The sequence below is a fragment of the Meles meles genome, chromosome 10 (assembly GCF_922984935.1).
Source record: "Meles meles chromosome 10, mMelMel3.1 paternal haplotype, whole genome shotgun sequence".
In the NCBI taxonomy this organism is placed as follows: Eukaryota; Metazoa; Chordata; class Mammalia; order Carnivora; family Mustelidae; genus Meles; species Meles meles.
The window spans coordinates 14,372,096-14,388,874 of NC_060075.1; the positions used below are offsets into that span (position 1 = coordinate 14,372,096).

Consider the following 16,779-nt stretch of genomic DNA (forward strand, 5'->3'; position numbering starts at 1 on the left):
AAAAGGGGTTTGGGGATCCACTGCTCCTGCATCTGAGGCCTGAGTGGATGGATGAGGCTGTCCCCAGGTCCCAGCTCCAGGGATGGGACAGGGGACCCAGGTCTACACCAATCAGAGCATCCTAATCCCCTCGGTCCCGCTGATTGGTTGAGGGGTGGTCACGTGGTCCAGTCGCTGTCAGTGAGATGCAGGAGACTTCCGCTGAGGCTTGGAAGAAGGGGACGCTCACTGCGTCCGGCTGGACCTGACCCAGCTCTGCGCTAACCCCTCGCCCCTCACCCCCACCAGCTTATGGAAAGATTCGAGGGCTTTAAGGAACACTTGTCAGAGCCAGGAGTCATCAGCTTAGAGAAGAGTGCTCTCTGGGTCCGAGACAAGGGATGGGGTCTGGGATCGGACACCCATCGAGCCTGGGGGCCGCTGGCCGAGCCTGGCAATCCATTCTCCAGTTCATTCACCTGCTGGTGCAGCGGAACTGCTCATTTGTCCCCCCTTCCCCAGCCCAGCCTATCTGAGCAGAGGAAAAGTAACTGGGGAGAGAGATGTCAGGGCAGAGGGAGAGAGCAGAGGGAGTGTGTGTCTCCCGTGGGCCACGGGGATGCTATGGAAGGCAGGGAAGCTCAGAAGGAACCATCTTGCCAGCATCCTACTCAAGAGGGATGCTGGCTGCCAGGAGTTCCCAGAACCCAGAGGCATGAGGTGGGAGCAAGCAGCCCTAGCCTGTCAGGGAACCATGTAGTGGGCAGGTCCCAGGAGCGCCCTGAAAAACTCTTGCAGGGCTCCATGCCCAGAGGCCACTGCAGGGGAGGTGCTGAGAGAAGCCTCCGTTCCGTACGAATGGGGGATCTGTTACAAGACCCCAAACCTGAGAGGAGAAGGGGGCCCAGGAGGGGCAGGGCAAGGATAGGGAGGAGGGTGAAAAAACAGACCACTGGCCCTCCCCAGGGCAGCTTCCGTGGGCCACAGGTCAGCCCGAGCTAAGGAGAAGGAAGGACATTAATTTGGAGCTGGGACGGACGTTTTAAACTGGACCAGACTACTCTGGACTTCTTAATGCCTAAAACTGACCAGAAGTCTTTGTGATCTATTGGAGGTATCATCAAGGAAGGGAAAAGGAAATTCATCAGCACACATTTAGAAGAAATACTTGGAGAAAACACGAAAAGTTCCATGTTTGTACTTTACTTAGTTCAGGCTATCCAACATACTGATTCCACATCTGTCTGGAGACCATTAGGGCAGGTCCTGTCTGAGAATGGAGTATGCCCAGAGTGAATGAAGCTGAAATGTGGGGAGAGAGAACAACCTGGGTTCCAGTGATAGAGTTTGAGCCCCTGCATCAAGCCATACCTGAAGATTAGACCACTTCTCTGGAGTTTTCTGTTATGTGGGTCAATAAACCCCCTAGCTAATCTGAGTTTAATTTTCTATCACTATCAACAGAAAGAATCCTGATGGATATAGTGCATATACACACTCTTATTCTTGGGGAGAGGGACATAGCTTTCATCGGATTCTTGTAGGGCTAATAAAGGATGTGGCTCAGAGGAGAGAAACCCTGGAGCTGAAATCCAGTGATCTCACCGACAAATACAAGGGAAACCATTGAATGGAGTGTGTGGGCCTTTCCAGGGGCATCGTGGAAGAGCTAGGTCAGAGCATCCTTGCGTGTAGGGGCTGGAGCCCAAGTCTGGCATTAACTGGCACTCAAGAAATATTTGTTGCATGAAAAACAACAGGAAAATTATAACAAGTCATATTGTACATGCAAATTTTCAGGAAAATATCGAATGTGTGAACATCTAATCTGCATTTCCATGTCCTGACAGATGGCCCGTATTAACAGAACTCTGATTATAGTAAAGAAAGAAAGAAAAAAAGAAAGAACCTACAAATACTCATTGAGTGGGTACCATGTGCAACACTTAACTATTAAAACAATTGTGACTGCCAAGACAAGTTTTTTAAAAAGATGTCTATGTAGTCCCGTTTCTCAGAGACAGTCCTCACTATGACCCAGAGAAAGAAAATGACCTGGCTTGGTGGGTGGGAAGGGGTGCTTTCTTGGCTAGGGCAGGGCTTGGATCCTGTTTCTTCTTAGAAGAGGGGTCTGGACCCTGAGAGTCTAGGGCTGACTTCTCAGAGTGGAACCAGGGACCAACCTGTATCAAAATGATCTGGTAGGTTTATTTAAAATGCAGGTTCCTAGGCCCTGGCCCAGATTTACAGAATAAGAACCTATGAGCAAAGTATCCTAGAATCTGCATTTTAAACCATCTTCCCCGATGCTTTTCTGTACATGAAAGTTTGAGAAAATTTACCTGCCAGAATCTGTTTATTTTCCTGTGGGGTCTTGGTGCCTGGTGACATTCCGCACAGCCCCAGGGGAAGTGGTTCTCCCGGGGCTGGGGGGATTGGAAAGAGGCCGGGGTTCGGCGACACAGTATCACCCTCGTTGAGGTCATGGTCAGTTAAGGCTATGTCAGAGGTAAGGGCTTGTATGAGTGAGGGCCTCAGTGGAAACTCCCCCTGTGTCCTCGTGGTAGAGGAACATAAGCAGATACATTTATGATGTAGCTGGTGGGACGGACTCTTGGAGCCCCACAGCTCTCTAGATGACACCACACATTCTTGACTTGATTATTTGCTGCCTTCTGTTGCCCTGGACGGTGTCATTTGGGAGGGGGGTATTGTTTTCATAGACATTATTTTTTTTTCAATTGGTGATTAAATTTCCTGAGGGTGAGGATCATGACTTCTCATTCCTAGAGCTGTTGTCCCCCTTCAACCCACCACCATGTCTCCCACACGGCCAACCACTCTCTAGATGCCTAAAAGTCTTTAGTTTGACCCATGTTCCTGTTTGTTTGAGACCAAGGGGCGATTCTCTCTACTGCCTTTACTGCCTTCATGGGATAACAGCCAGAACGCCCTCTAGCATGTGCTGTCCCGAGTTCTCAGTCCTTTGACATGGGTCTGATCAACTCCAGGGATGGGACTGACCGGCTTAAGCCCTTCTATGTCCCCATTCCCGGGGCCACAATAGTTGGTTCCAGAGTGGGCAGTGACCTAAGCATCCCGACCAGAGTGAACCTGGTGACTCTGGCTGAGAGTTTGGGGCCACCACTTCTTTTCTCTCTCGGTGATGAGCAAGGAAACCTGCTGTAGTCCTAGACATTCTTGGCAGGCTGCCTGGACTTTGAGAGGAAAGCACACGAGAATGGGGCCACGACTAAGAATGCACAACCAAGAAGACACTGGGACCCGAGCACATATTTGACCTGGGTAAAGATTTACCTGAAGCCACGTCTGTCCTGGGGCTGCTCAGTGATCTGTACTGATAAGTACTCCCGCCACAACCAGCATTTCTTCTTTTTCTTAAATCAGTTTGGGTTGAGTTTTGTTATGTGCCGTTAAATGGATCCTGATAGACATGCCCGTCAGCTCCCCTCATTCCTCTTGCAGTAAGGTACCGCCATCATCAGGTCCCTCCTCAGACAGACATACAGACAGACCACAAGTACCCACGAAACAGGATAAGATGGGTGGCGGGAGTAGGTAGTAGGGTTATTCGCATGCATGACTTGTGGAGACTCCATGCCCAAAGAATATTGATTAATGGATCGATGTCAACCTGGAGGGAAGCCCCGTCCTGTTCAACATTTTAATCAATGACTCGGATGGAAGAGGAGGCATGCTTAGCAAGTCTCAGATGACACCGGGCTGGAAGAATTGCTAATATGACAGATGGCAGAATCAAGATTCAAAATTATTTTGACTTGAGCAATAATATGGATAAATATAAACTCTTGCATCTAGGCTGAAAAAAAATCCATTGTCTACGCAGTGCATGGGGGAGACCTGGTTTGGCAGATGTCACAACAGTGTGGCACGGGAAGTGGACTGTAACCTCGTGATGAGCCCAGAGTTGAGGCAATTAGAGTTGAGGCAATGATGTTTTCAAATATTTGAAAATGCCTTGGTGAAGAAAGGCTGGCCTTGCATCTACTTCCCCAGTGGGATGAAGACATGGAATTTTCTGGAAATTTCTGGAAAATTTTCAGCTTAATATGTAACAAAAGTTTCTAAGGATTCTAAGAACAGGCCACCTCCCCCAAACTATGACTGTCATGATTCTATCATAATGGAATAGAAAAGTCTCTTAGGGTGGTCTTCCCTTTAAAAGCACAGATTTTAGCCATTTTAACAACTCATAAGTCAAAGCAATACACACAAAAGCATCCAGAAAAATATGAGGTCATAAAGTTGCCTTGCTCAGCACCCTTGAAAGTTTGCTTTAAATTCCCCAAAGAGGAGGCTCATTTAGAAGGAGTATACAGAATCTGGACTCAGGACTGGCCAGCCCCATCTCACCTCACTCCATTTACGGCCTTCCTCCTCATTCCTGCTTTGGCTTGGCCCATCCTTCTGTTGGCTCCTGCTAGTTAGGACTCCCTCCGTTCCCTTTCCTGCCTCACCCCTGTGCCCCAGGGAGAGTGCTGACCCCACAGCCAGAGCACTGAGAAACCACACCTCGTTCCAGTCCCTGCCCTGTGACCCTCAGTCATGGCTAAGACTTTGCGCCTCCCAAGCCGGGCCTGGTTTCATGGACCGCCCTAGATAGTGAAGGTATATGCCCAAGACACCTTCTTTTCATTCTTTTTTTTCCTTCCCTTTTTTTTTTTTTTCTGTTATTCTAAGCACTTCCTTTTACTTGCTAACCCAGAGAGGTGGAGAACAGGGTCAACAGCCCAATTTCATCTTATAAACGTAGAATGTGGTTTTTGCAAGGAAGTTATCGATAACATTAAGTTTCACTTCTACCAACACAAAATCACATGTCCTGCGGATTTCACACGACTGTACTCACGTATTTCTCATTAAAGCTGTCCACCTCTGTCAGAAGCTTCTCTTGGCAGTCAGGGTTGGTGGCCAGGAGGTAGGTGGCAAAAGAGAGCGTGTTGGTGACGATCTCATAGCCAGCGATGAGGAAGATGAAGGCCTGGCCCACGACCTCGTCCACAGTCAGCGGCTTGGATAGGCGGCCGGGCTGGTGTGGCCAGGGGGCACCCGTGTCGCAGTGGGTGGAGGAGAAGACTTGTCTGACCATATCAAAGTTGTCCACCCCCACAGAGGGGGCGGAATGTCGGGCATCCAGGATCAGCTGGAGGAAATCTCTCCGCCTCTGTGGGACAAAAGGAGAAAATGCCCATTCTGGCCTCCAAGTCACATGAGTGAGATTTCTTGGACCTGCAGGTGTAGCTTTTCTAATGAGCTCGAGCTTGATGGGAACCAGCACCCTCACTGTGGGGTTCTCGGAAATGGCGAGAACCTGGAAGCCCCGATTGTCCCTCACATACACTCTGGGTCTCAGACTTCGGTGCAGCAAGCCACAGACGGTGACGCTGCCTTTGAAAAAGGATGAGGCCACTCTAACTGGGCTGGTTGGGAAGCACGTTAAGCCGTTTTGGAAAGGAAAAAATAGAGCACGTCGCAGAACAGTACGCACAGTGGAATCTCAGTTCTGTAAAAATGGTATGTGTACAATATATACAATTACACATATTTGTTCATGCATAGAGAATGTTTAGCAACATCCATACCCAGTCGCTCACAGGGAGCTGGAGGAGGTGGGGAAAACCGGGGCGGGGGCGGGGAGAAGCTTCAATTTTTTTTTTTTTTTTTTTTTTACTTTATACATGTTTGAACTGTTGGTTGGCTGGTTGGTTTTCCAACAATAAAACAATGAAAACATCATGCAGATTTAAACCAAAGCACAGGCTCCCTTGTTCCCTTATGCACCGTTCAGGGCTCGTGGGGGTGGCCATACATTTGTCTCACGAAGTAGGAAGCTGGCGGAGCTGGGGGTGGGAGGGAACTAGCCTTGGGGATGCTTGTCTCATCCTTGGGTTCTCCCATCCTTGGGTTCTCCCATCCTTGGGTCCCTTTTCCCCCAGGGATCCTCTTCCCCATTTAAGTACTGTCTTCCCCTCTCTTCCTTACCAGCACAGATACCCTTTGTCTTTCACTACCCCTAACTGTAACGATACAACTGTTTACATATTGCTTTCGCATTGATGAAGTGTATCCTGGCATTTCCCTTCTTCGAAAAGCCCGTTAATGTGATGAGGGAGAGCATGTTCCTCTTTTCTGAAGTTTATGGGGCTAAAGCAGCAAAAGGAGAGCGTCCGAACCACCCGCAGGAACAGACTATAATTTCAAAGTACTTGACTTGGTGCAGCATTTGCTCATTCATTGGCTTCTGAATTTCTCTCGCATTAAAATAATCTGTGCCCTACACATCAGCACTCAATTCCCTCTTGTGAGGTTGTAGTTGTAGTTATTTCCCGTCTTGTTGCTTTTTTTCCTCCGTAAGAGTATAAACATGTCTAGGGCAGGACCCTGTGGCTAACTCCCTACCCCGGGTGGGTGTGGTGCTGAGCACGTGTTAGGTCTGTGTAAATAATCCCGCAAGAACACTGCGATGCAGTAAAATGCATTTGAGAAAGACCGTGTTGGCTTTGCTTACAAGTGCCCAGGATCTGCGGCGGGAACCTTGGAGCACGCGGCGGGAACCTTGGAGCACCCGGCCTTTGCAGCTTGCCTGCTTCCCCACTTTTGTGACCTTGCAAGTTGTCTGCCTCTCCAGATTCCAGCAGGCCTCCGTGCTAAGAAACAGGGCCTCAAGGACGTTGTGTCTCAGGGGCGAAGGCCTGGGTGTCCTGCCAGCCTGCTTCAGGTGAGCCACCGTTGGCTGCCGTTTGCCACCCCGGGCCCTGGTCATTCTGATTTCTGGGCAGCATCGTCAAGGGCTGGCTCTCCCCAGACTCCCTCCTGATGCTTGGCCAACATCTGGGTGGCTCTTGGGACCCCACTGCCCGCCCTGGTCCCATGGGGCAGAGTTGGGACAGGGCAGGGGACGGTGGCCCATCGGGGAGCTGAGAAGCTTTCATTGCCTTGGAATGCCTTGGATGAGAATTGGCAGGACTGACAGCTGGGGAGGGTTAAACTCCTCAGGGAGCCATGCAGTAGTCCCCAAGGCTCACCTGTGGCTTCGCTGGAGGGCGGGGTGGGGACCCCAGTGGAGGGCGGGAGAGCTCCGGTGGCTTTTTCCAGTGGTGGAGCTGTGGCTGGCCCCCTTTCCCCTCCTCCCTGCCCAGTCAGGCTGCTGGAGGGCCATCGGGCATGGTAGAAATCCGTCTTCCCCTCCAGCTCCAAAGGTCAGCGGAAAGGGCTGCTCTCTGGGGCAAGGGCTGCTCTCTGGGGCCTGCACACTGGAGAAGAGCATTAGCGTAGATGGGTTTCTTTAATTCGCACTGCATCACGGAGGCTATGTGAACACTGCCCATTTAGGACTGAAACAGTGCTGCTTTATGGCTCTATCCAAGAAAAATACGCACCCTGATAGATGTAGGTGTCTAATCCACCCATCGGCTAGAGCTTAGAAAAATATTTACCTTTTAACATCTGTGCTGCATTTTCCACTGCACAAATACACATCTGCTTGATGGAATGTCTACAGAGTTTAGATGGGTTTAAAGCAAGTTTTCTTAGTAACCATATAGCTCTGTCTTGACACGGGCAGTCCTGGATTTGTGGTTGGGAGGTTTTTCTCAGATCAACTCATTGTTTGAAACAAATAGCTCTCCAGTTTATGAAAGGAAGAGCTTGAGGCAATCCTAGTAATTGGATCTTTAATAAACCCCTCACCTCATGGTAAGCCGTTGGGCGCAACAGTTTTAGGATCTGCAGCCTGATTCCACAGCCTGTGGGTTTCGGGCTGGGGGAGGGGGAGGGGAGCGGGCGTGACAAAACTGTCATCAGGAAGCCCGTCAGAGCACTGCTGAGGTTTGGAAAACGCGGCTCCCCTCACCCCTCCTTCCCCAGGCTTCCTCGTCATTGTGGAGATGCAGGAACCCGGTTGAGAATGTTCTGTCCTTTTAGGGGGCAGAGCTGGGCCAGGGAGCCCCAGGGAGCTGATGGTTCCCACACGTCCAAGGGCGTCGAGTGGAGTTCACGGTGGTGTGTGGGCCAAGGGGCTGTGAGTGTCTGTGCACCTTCTCCTGCCTCCTGAACTGGGACACCTTTGCTTCCCAGTATCCGGGGGGAAGCCAGGCGTGACGAGACTGCTGCTGGTGCCTCTCGCCACTAACGGGCCCCCCCCACTCCCCATCTCATTCTGGGCCCGTGGTGCAGCCATTGGACCTCTGCGCGTCCCTCCTTAAGCCCTCTGAGCCAGTCTTTGAGGCAACTCTGCCACGCTCATGAGAATCAGTTCCGGAGAAGACATTTCAGGCCTGTTTTTTCCTTTTGAAGCAACTTTCTCGAATGCAACGAGGCCCTTAAAGAAGAGCATTATACATGCATGAGTGTATCCAACAGTGAAATTATTTTCCCAACACTGGAAAGTCCTATTTCTGTTCTCAGCCAAGTTCAAACAACAAATATTTCTTGGATTCCCACTCCGCACCAGGCCTGGTGCAAATCTGCAGGGAGGAGAGAAGTCTCTGGGTCTCAGAGGATGCGCAGGAACCCTCAGCCCCCGATTGTGTAGCCACGTCCTCCATGCTGAAAGCCAGTGGGGGTTGCTTGTCAGCTGCCCAGACCCTCTCTACTGCTGATGCTCTTCACGTTGTAAAACTCCATCTTGCCGACGTTCAGGAGAACGAATATGCTGATGGAAAGTCCGTGTTGGTGCATTTATCTAAAAACTTCTTTGGGGCGGCTTTTCCAGTGCTTGAGAGGGAGAGGCCGTGCATTTGGGGGGGCACCCATGTCAGAATGTGGAGAGTTTGCTCCGGCTTCCCTCCACCATCCTTCCCCCTCTGCCCTCACCCTTCTCGTCTGTGTTCGCCCCCCATCACCCCACCCGTTCTCCTTCCCTTCTAGTGCCCTGGAAAGCTCTGAGTGGTAGACGGCTAAAGGCCAGCGTGCGGGGTGGGGAGGCAAGAGGGAAGAGAGAGCGGTGCCAAATTAGGCCCGGTTCCATTTCGCTGCTGTGTCCTATTACGGTCTCTTACCTCTTCTGCTGCTTGCTGGTCCCGCAAGGCAATCACGTTCCTAATGAGATTGTTAAAAAAGCCATTCAGTTCATCTCGGTTCTTATTGGGCAAAATCCGGGCCAGTGGGACCATTACGGATGGAAATGATACTTGAAAGAGAAAAACAAAAGCAACACTGAAAACAGGGCAGCAGTAACCCGGGGCTATCAGGTGCCTGTTGCCGGGGAAGCAGACCCCCCCCCCCCCGCAGCCCCCCTTTGGAAGGCAGGGCTCCCCTCGGGGTCCGCGTGCTTTATCGCAGGGCTCGAGCCTGATTCCACCTCCTGACTCCTGACCGCCCCTCGCACGTTGCAAGCACTCAGTGCATGTCTGTTTAGTTGAGTCGGCAATGCCATCCGGCCCCTGGGACATCAAGCTCGCACTTAGAGATGAGTTTTCCGGGTCCTAGATAGGAGGGCCCGAGGTCTTCGTGTTCCCTCAAAGAAGGACGGATGTTGGGGCATGTTTCACATCTGAGCAAGGCGGGAAGCGCATCTACTTTCTTAACTTCCTGGACATTTGCCTTTGTTTCCCCAGGGGTAACCGTCCCCCGAGCGACCACCTGAATGGTCCCCAAGAGCTGCCGTGGCTGTCGCTGGCAAGAATGCTGGCCCCTCGGGACGTTCCCTTGCTGTGCCAGGCGCGCCGCCTGTGCCCTTGCTGCCACGGCCTTGGCAGGGCTCCCCGGGCCAGGGACACTCATCCCCTCATGGAGTTGGGGGGGGGGAGTTTGCTCGGCCGAGGGGCTGAGCTGCTGCAGGGTGGCTCAGGTCAGCTCCACTTCCCAGCACAGACCGGGGGCCCACTGGGCACAGGCACTGCATGGGAGCCCGGATCGGGGGGGTAGTTCTGGACCCCCGGAGCTCTCAGAATACTCTGCCCATTTTCAAGAGCCAGAGCCTGAACCACTGTGGTGTGGCACGGAGGTGGGCTCAGAGTGGCCGAGAGAAGATGGGTAGCAGCGCTGGGACAGCGGAGCCGCCCACCGAAGGACGTGCCCGTGTCCCTGGGCCGTCGCAGGTGGAGCGGACCTGGGGAAGCAGCTCCCAGGGGGTGGGAGGGGTGAAGGGTGGAGAGGAGGCTGCTCTGAACCCCCTTGGTGACCCCTCCGTACAATCTCAGCGCAGAGCTGATGGAGGTGCCCGGGACTTCCACAGAAATGGACTCACAAATGGGAAAGGGACTGACCGAGGAATGGATACAATTTAGCAGCCCGGCAGAAAGGTTAGAAGTTCGGGCAATAATCAATAACAGCAATAGCAACGCTTCAATACCTCCATAAAAACAAGAAGATGCCGGAATTGGCCAGAGGGCAAAAACTCACTTCTTGAAATAAAAATAAAATAAATCGACCAGTCCCCATGGCATTAGGTAACCTGCCAGTCACCCTTCCATGTATGATTTCTAGTTTGCCGGGCGCTGGCCTTCCAGCGGAGAAGACTTCTGGAGAGGATTTTGCTGGAGGGGAGGAATATGTCATAGAAAATGAAAGGCTCTGGGCCCCCCTTTCAGCTCTGCCTTTCTAAGCATCAGTTTTCTCATCTGTGAAATGGGGACGAGGTAGTTCTTGCGGCGGCAGTGGCAAGAAAGGCCAGCGCTACCCGCCTTGCTGATGAGTGGCCCCGGCCGGTGACCACAGAAGCCTGGGTGGTTCCAGGAGCTTAAGGTCTCTGCAGGTGGACCCTGCAGGGCAAGTCTCGGAGACCCCTCCAGCGCCCCTTCCTCGTGGTGAGGGCTGAGCCCCGAGAGCTGCCGTGGGGTCTGGCCAGCTTGCCAGACCCCAGTCCTACACACCCATTCCCCTGGGCAAGAGCTGTACTTACAGATTAAAACCAGGACAGGCCTGGGGATGGAGTATGCAAAGAAATGCCTGCAATGCGTCACAAAGGGGTCCTCGGGGGCCCTTCGGGAGTCCACCTGGGTCCCAAAGGCGACACTCGCAACCACATCTGTGGTGTAGCAGCTGTAGCACCTGCGGGAGAGGGAGCCATTTGGGTTTGGGAAGGACTCTGCCATTCGCCTGGCCATCGCGCCCTGCCCCCCCCCCCCCCAACACCAAGAGGCCTGGCTCCATCGTCTGCCTGCTGCAGGGGGAAGCTTCCTGCAGAGCTCAAGTGAGGGGGTGGGATCCCTTGAGCATGGCAGCAGAATTCAGGAGGACACACGAAAACGTACTGGATAGCTGATGCAAACCGAGACTGGGAAGGGGAGGAGAGCATCGATTCCTTGACTTTCCGGCTCCAGGCAGCCTGAATCAACCGGCTACAAAGTCCAAGAAGCAGGCTCCGAACCTTCCTCCCCGTGGAGGGAAACAGTTGACCCAAAGCCCACGCGCATGGAGCCAGAGCTGTGCAGAGTCCGTCCAAAGCCAGGATCGAGGGGTCCATTGGTATAGAGCAGGTTGGGATCAGCAAATTGGCAACCTGGTTGTCTAGTTTTATTATTTTTGTCCCCCTCTCCCTCCTAACGATTTTACGGTTTTTCTAAGAGTAACAGACCAAAAACAAGGGCGCTTCACACTCCAATAGATAGAAGACAAACTTTGGGACCAGCTTCATGAACATATGTATGTTATTACAGAAAACACATGTTGCGCTTTAGAAACAAACAGGAGGAAAAGTGTCTGGCGATAGCTCCAGAAAAGTTAACCTCTTCGGCTCTAGGAAACCTGCCCTCAAAGGGCCGTTTTAAGCCAGAATGATCTTTTTGTGCTATCTCGCAGGAGCAGTCAGGTGAAGTTATTTCTAAAAAAAGGCTACCAACAGGGTATGCATTTGCTTTTATAATGAAAAGTTCTTATTTTTTGTGGCTCGACACGAGCGGGGGGCACACACAGAGTTCCTTTCTTCCCGGCTCTATCACCGACAGCTTATCGTTAAGGGATAAATGACATCTCCAGATGACTTCTTTTCTTTTGAGTGCTTGATTGAAAACATTCCTCCAATTGATGACACATGTCCCCGCTATAGTGAAAACAGTTTACCCACTGAGCGTGATTGTGTCTGATCCTAACCCCCCAAGAGTTAAGGGTTTTTAAGTTAGTTATTTACTTTGCTTTCCTAGTTGGTCTTTAACCAACGCACACAGCCCATGACCAGAGAGAAAAGAGTGTGAGAGGATTTTGTAAACACCACGGCAGAATTTGAATGCTGGTGATGGTTTATGCTATTACTTTATGAGTAATGATAATAAGAACGAGTCAGCTTCTGGCTGACCTGCCTCTCTCGCCCTGCTCCTCCCGGGCTGGAAGCCATGACTTAGCCCAGGACAACTGGAGGAGAAGCCAGATAATCAGTCATTTCAGTTTGAAGTCCACTGCTAAGTCCTGGCTTCTAGACTGAGGTGCGCAATTCTGGCGATAAAAATGCATGGACTTTCCCAGCTCACCCCTCCCTCCTGCCCCCCCCCCCCCCACCATGTGGCTCTGACCCCTCCTGCACCTGCAGAGGTCAGAGGGCGTGTCCACCCACACTCCGCTGCCCACTCAAGGCCTCCCTCAACACGCCACACCTACCCTGGGCTTTGTTCACATTCTCTTCACATCTTACGCGGGTTTCATTTCTTCTTATTATTCAGTCCACCCATGCTTTTTATGAGCTTCTAGCATTTCCATAGTTTGCTGGTCCCAAGGTAATTGTCCAGCAATTATGTAGAGTTACAAGAAGCAGGAATTCAAACGCATGATTCCTCATCTGTTATGTATCCATGTAGCGCCCTTACCTCTGGATGTCGAAAGCGTCCCCGGATTCCGCATAGCCTTTTAAGTGAGCCAGGAGCAGATCGCAGGCTTGGCTGATTAGGGGTGTCATCTGAGAGCAGATAACAAAGGGGTAATTAGGACACCATGCAGGGGGCCCACCTAAATTAACTGCAGATAAAGAGGTCATGTGCTGCGCTTCCCGGGAAAACAGACATTGTTTTCAAGGTAACTTTCACGCAGCCAGGAATCAAGAGGAGGGTCTGAAATTCACAAATATCGTAAAATACGATAGCTGTAAACGTCTCTTTTGGCTTAAGCAATCTGTTCTTTTGGAAGCAAAAAGAAGAAAGGATTTAGAGTAAATACTGGGAAATAATTACAAAAATGATCATTAAGTGCTTAGACAGAAATGAGAATCAGTACTCGGCTTCATGACATTTGGTTAGCATTAGAGAGTAAACAGACCACAATCCATATGTACTGTCTCTGGAATTAGCCCCAATCCATGTGTGCTTGGTTCCAATTTTACTTCAGGTTTTCTGCTAGAATATAGATATGTAGTCTCCAAAGGAACGTCAGGTCGTCCATTTCAACTTTTTACCCAATACAAAAATCACTTTTAGCACATTTCTGATGGATGGCTATTCATTTTTGCTTCAGCCGCTTAAACCTTTGAATATAAATGTGTAAGGGAACCCTTGACTTCAAGGGACCTTCCGTGCCCACCTGGGAAAATTGCTGAATTTCTTTTTTTTTAATATTTAAATATTTTCATTATGGAAATGTCGAGCATATGCACACACACACAGAAAATGGTGTCGTGAACATTCATGTAATTATTGCCCAGCTTCACCAAGTTTGGATCTCATTTGGAAATCATTTTTGGCTGCTGTCCCTCTGACCCCAGCAGTCTGGCTCAAGGGGGTGGGATTCTTTGCGGAGCAAAGGCTACTCACGTGATCTTATATTTTCTCCTGTATGTTCGCAAAGCCAAGTCACCACTGTAGAATATGGTGTTATTCTAACGTGTGCACGTTCTAGAATAACACCATAGCTAAAGCAACATGCCGTCACACATTGTTCTGAGCATTTCTAATGGAAAACATTTTTTGAAATGTAAATAGGTTCAGATTTTACGATTTGACACTAGACCGTAACTTCCTGAGGGCAGAGAAGATTTTTGTCTTTTTGTCTCCTTGTCTTTTTCTTCATTTTTATGTTCCCAGAACCCAGAGCAATGCCTAGCACACAGTAATTATTTGTTGAAGGAGGAAGTGAATTTGAATGATTATTTAAGACCCAGTCTTTGCCCTGAAAATCTTGAGGCTTTAGGGAAAGTTACAGAATGTTAATCTACTTATTAGAAGGTATGTTGTACTGAGGCAAAATTTGTCCCTTCTGACAACCTCTCCCTGCTTTTAGTAGACTTCTTCCACACGGTAGGGCTTCAGATACCCAGAGAGCAAGCTCTGGTCCTCTTGACCTCCTAGACAATGGTTCCCATCCCTTCACCCACTCTTCACGCAACATGGTCTGCGCACACTTCTCCGTTCTTATCTCTCTCTGTCTTGTCAGTGTTACTCCTAAAAGGCAGTTCCATCAATGGAATACAATATTTCAGGTAAGATCCCATAAATCATAAATGGATCACTTCCCTGCATGCCAGTCCCAAGCCCAGGTGTATGTGGACTTTTTGAGAAGATGTGGGACAGGCAAATATGAGGTTCAGGTTAACAAAAGATACAAGGTCTGTTTCCACGAATCATCGCCATATGCAATTGACTTTTTGACACTTGAGACTCCGTTCGTTAGAAAAGCTTTATATTTACGTTACATTTATTGCTGTAAAAAGTTGTCCTGCCATGTGTTCTGAGCAGAACAATCTTTCAACTCCCCTAAGACATTCAGGTGATTGGAGAAGCCTAGCACAGTGGGACAGCCTGGGTGGCTGTTGGCCGGGTGTTGGAGGGACGCTTGGCTTTGTTGGACCCCTCCTTCCGGGAGGTCTGAAAGCCACCCCATGTGTTCTGGAGTGTAAGGACAGAACGAGACACCAGGGGCCCAACTGTTTGTTGTGGGACCTCTGTCTGGAGGAGATGGTCCTGAGAAGCAGAAGGACCCTCCTGCTGAGTAAGTGTGAGCTGTAGGCTAAGCTCAGGGATGTGTGAGTTCCTGGAGCGGGGGCTGTGGCCTGGGCAACACCAACAGGCAGGTCGAGGAGCAGACGTTCAGAGCAGAACACTGCCCCCTCCCTCCCACTCCGTGGAGAGATGACAGAACATCTGAGATTCTCCCTTGTGGTCAAGCCTTTTGGGAGAAGTATCTGGAGAGGAAAATTCTAAGAAAAAGGACTTTCTGCTCATCCAACTTCAAGGCCTTAGAGCACGAGGGTGCATGTGCTACTCAGTGTAGGTGGGCCCAGGGGCGTCCTCACGCGTTCAGATCTCATCTTCCATAATGTTGGCTATTGCTTCTTGTTCCCTCTGAGATTGGTAAATGTGCCTTCTAAGCCTTCATTCAGTTTGTCATTGTGTGTCCAGGAGCAAACACAGAGCCCGTGGCCCTCTACTAGGTGGTTACTTTAGGGAGCTACAGAATTGGTTAATCGTCAGTGTTTCTGGTTCTTCGGCCACTTGTGTGTGAACCTGAGTAAATAGCCAGCCAGGCAGCAACTGATGGGTGAGTTGGCCGGGGAAGAGTTTGTCCAGTGATTTGCCAAAACAGAAACGGAATTCACCTCATGTGCCTATCCTGGAGTCCGCTCAAAACAGGGATAAGAATAGCTACCCTGATTTATTCTTGGTAACTCTGGGGTGGAAATCTTCAGGACAGCTGCATTCTTTTCTAAATGTTCACCCACTGTCAGTTTAATAATCCCTCAATACAAAAGTGTGTGTAAATGGGTCCTTTTTAGTGGCCTCTGGGCCATCACTCTCAAAAAATCTTAGACTACCTACGTGTTTGGAGAACTCTGCTATCTCACCCACATTTCTGGGACTGCCTTCGCCGGCTATATTCTTCCATTATTTTAATAAACTTAGTGGTACAAGTGAACTCCATTTTCATAAAATCCCATATACCAAAATTTCTCTTCAGTTTATTTCAGAGGAATAAGAACATGGTAAAAAAAGAAAAATGCTGTTCGAAAGGAAGTCTTTTTAGATATCAAGCTTACAGCTCCCTTAATGTAACAGAAATGGTACGCAACATAAAATTGGATTTATACTCAACTCTTCAGAAGCATGCCATGTGCATAAAGAGGGGTCCACCCCTACTCCGTCCAGTCGTATGCTGGACAGTGCAAAGGGGGGCTGGACGCACCACCACTCACCCTCAATTCCTCTACGTGCTTGTAACTAGAATGCTTTGTGGCTGACTGGTATGATTGTAATTTTCTACCATGCTCTGCCTGCTGTCTGTCGCACTGAATGGTTAATGACATTTTTATTTGGGTTAATGTGATATGAGATGGGGCATATAATATGAAAAATGTTTTAAGAAGCAATGCAGAGAAAATATTATAAGACCATAGAGCGGATCTGTATGTTGGCCAATGGGCATCATTTCAGGCTTTCTTCCTTGCATTATACACAAGTAGTTATGGAATATTCACTCTCACACGAGTTGCATACAAACAAAAGCTCTCTTTGATGGGCTTGCAATCATCTTTCTACAATCCACAAGCCCAGCAGTTACTCCCCTAGATCTGCAGACAAGCAGGCAAGGTGGCTTGCGCAAACACACACGCACAGATGAGCACACAATGCTATCACCAGATCTTAATAAAGGATTCTCATTTGATTGTTACATTTCATCTTTGTAGGATAATGAGAAATTTTTATTTTTGTTTTTTCCCCCATATTTTTCATAAGGCATGGACATGATACTTACCAGATAAAATACGAATGCTATTAGGTTTTAAAAGAATGATTTCTTCTTGGGGATGACAGTTTAGCAGCCACACCCGGGGAGAAAGGGTTCCCATTTTGCTTCTTTCACCTCTCCCATGGGTTGGCTTTATTCTAGATGATGCTGACC

General features: G+C 49.7%; 1 protein-coding gene across 1 annotated transcript in view; it reads right to left on the minus strand.

Annotated features, from left to right (window-relative positions):
- Positions 1–16,779, minus strand: part of TBXAS1 (thromboxane A synthase 1) — a 154,172-nt gene that overhangs the window by 39,062 nt on the left and 98,331 nt on the right. Inside the window, exons 7-10 of the mRNA XM_046020971.1 lie at positions 12,762–12,850; positions 10,865–11,013; positions 9,021–9,151; positions 4,871–5,185 (exon numbers count right to left, since the gene is read on the minus strand). Of these exons, the coding sequence (XP_045876927.1) occupies positions 4,871–5,185; positions 9,021–9,151; positions 10,865–11,013; positions 12,762–12,850 (684 nt within the window). The remainder of the gene's footprint in view (positions 1–4,870; positions 5,186–9,020; positions 9,152–10,864; positions 11,014–12,761; positions 12,851–16,779) is intronic.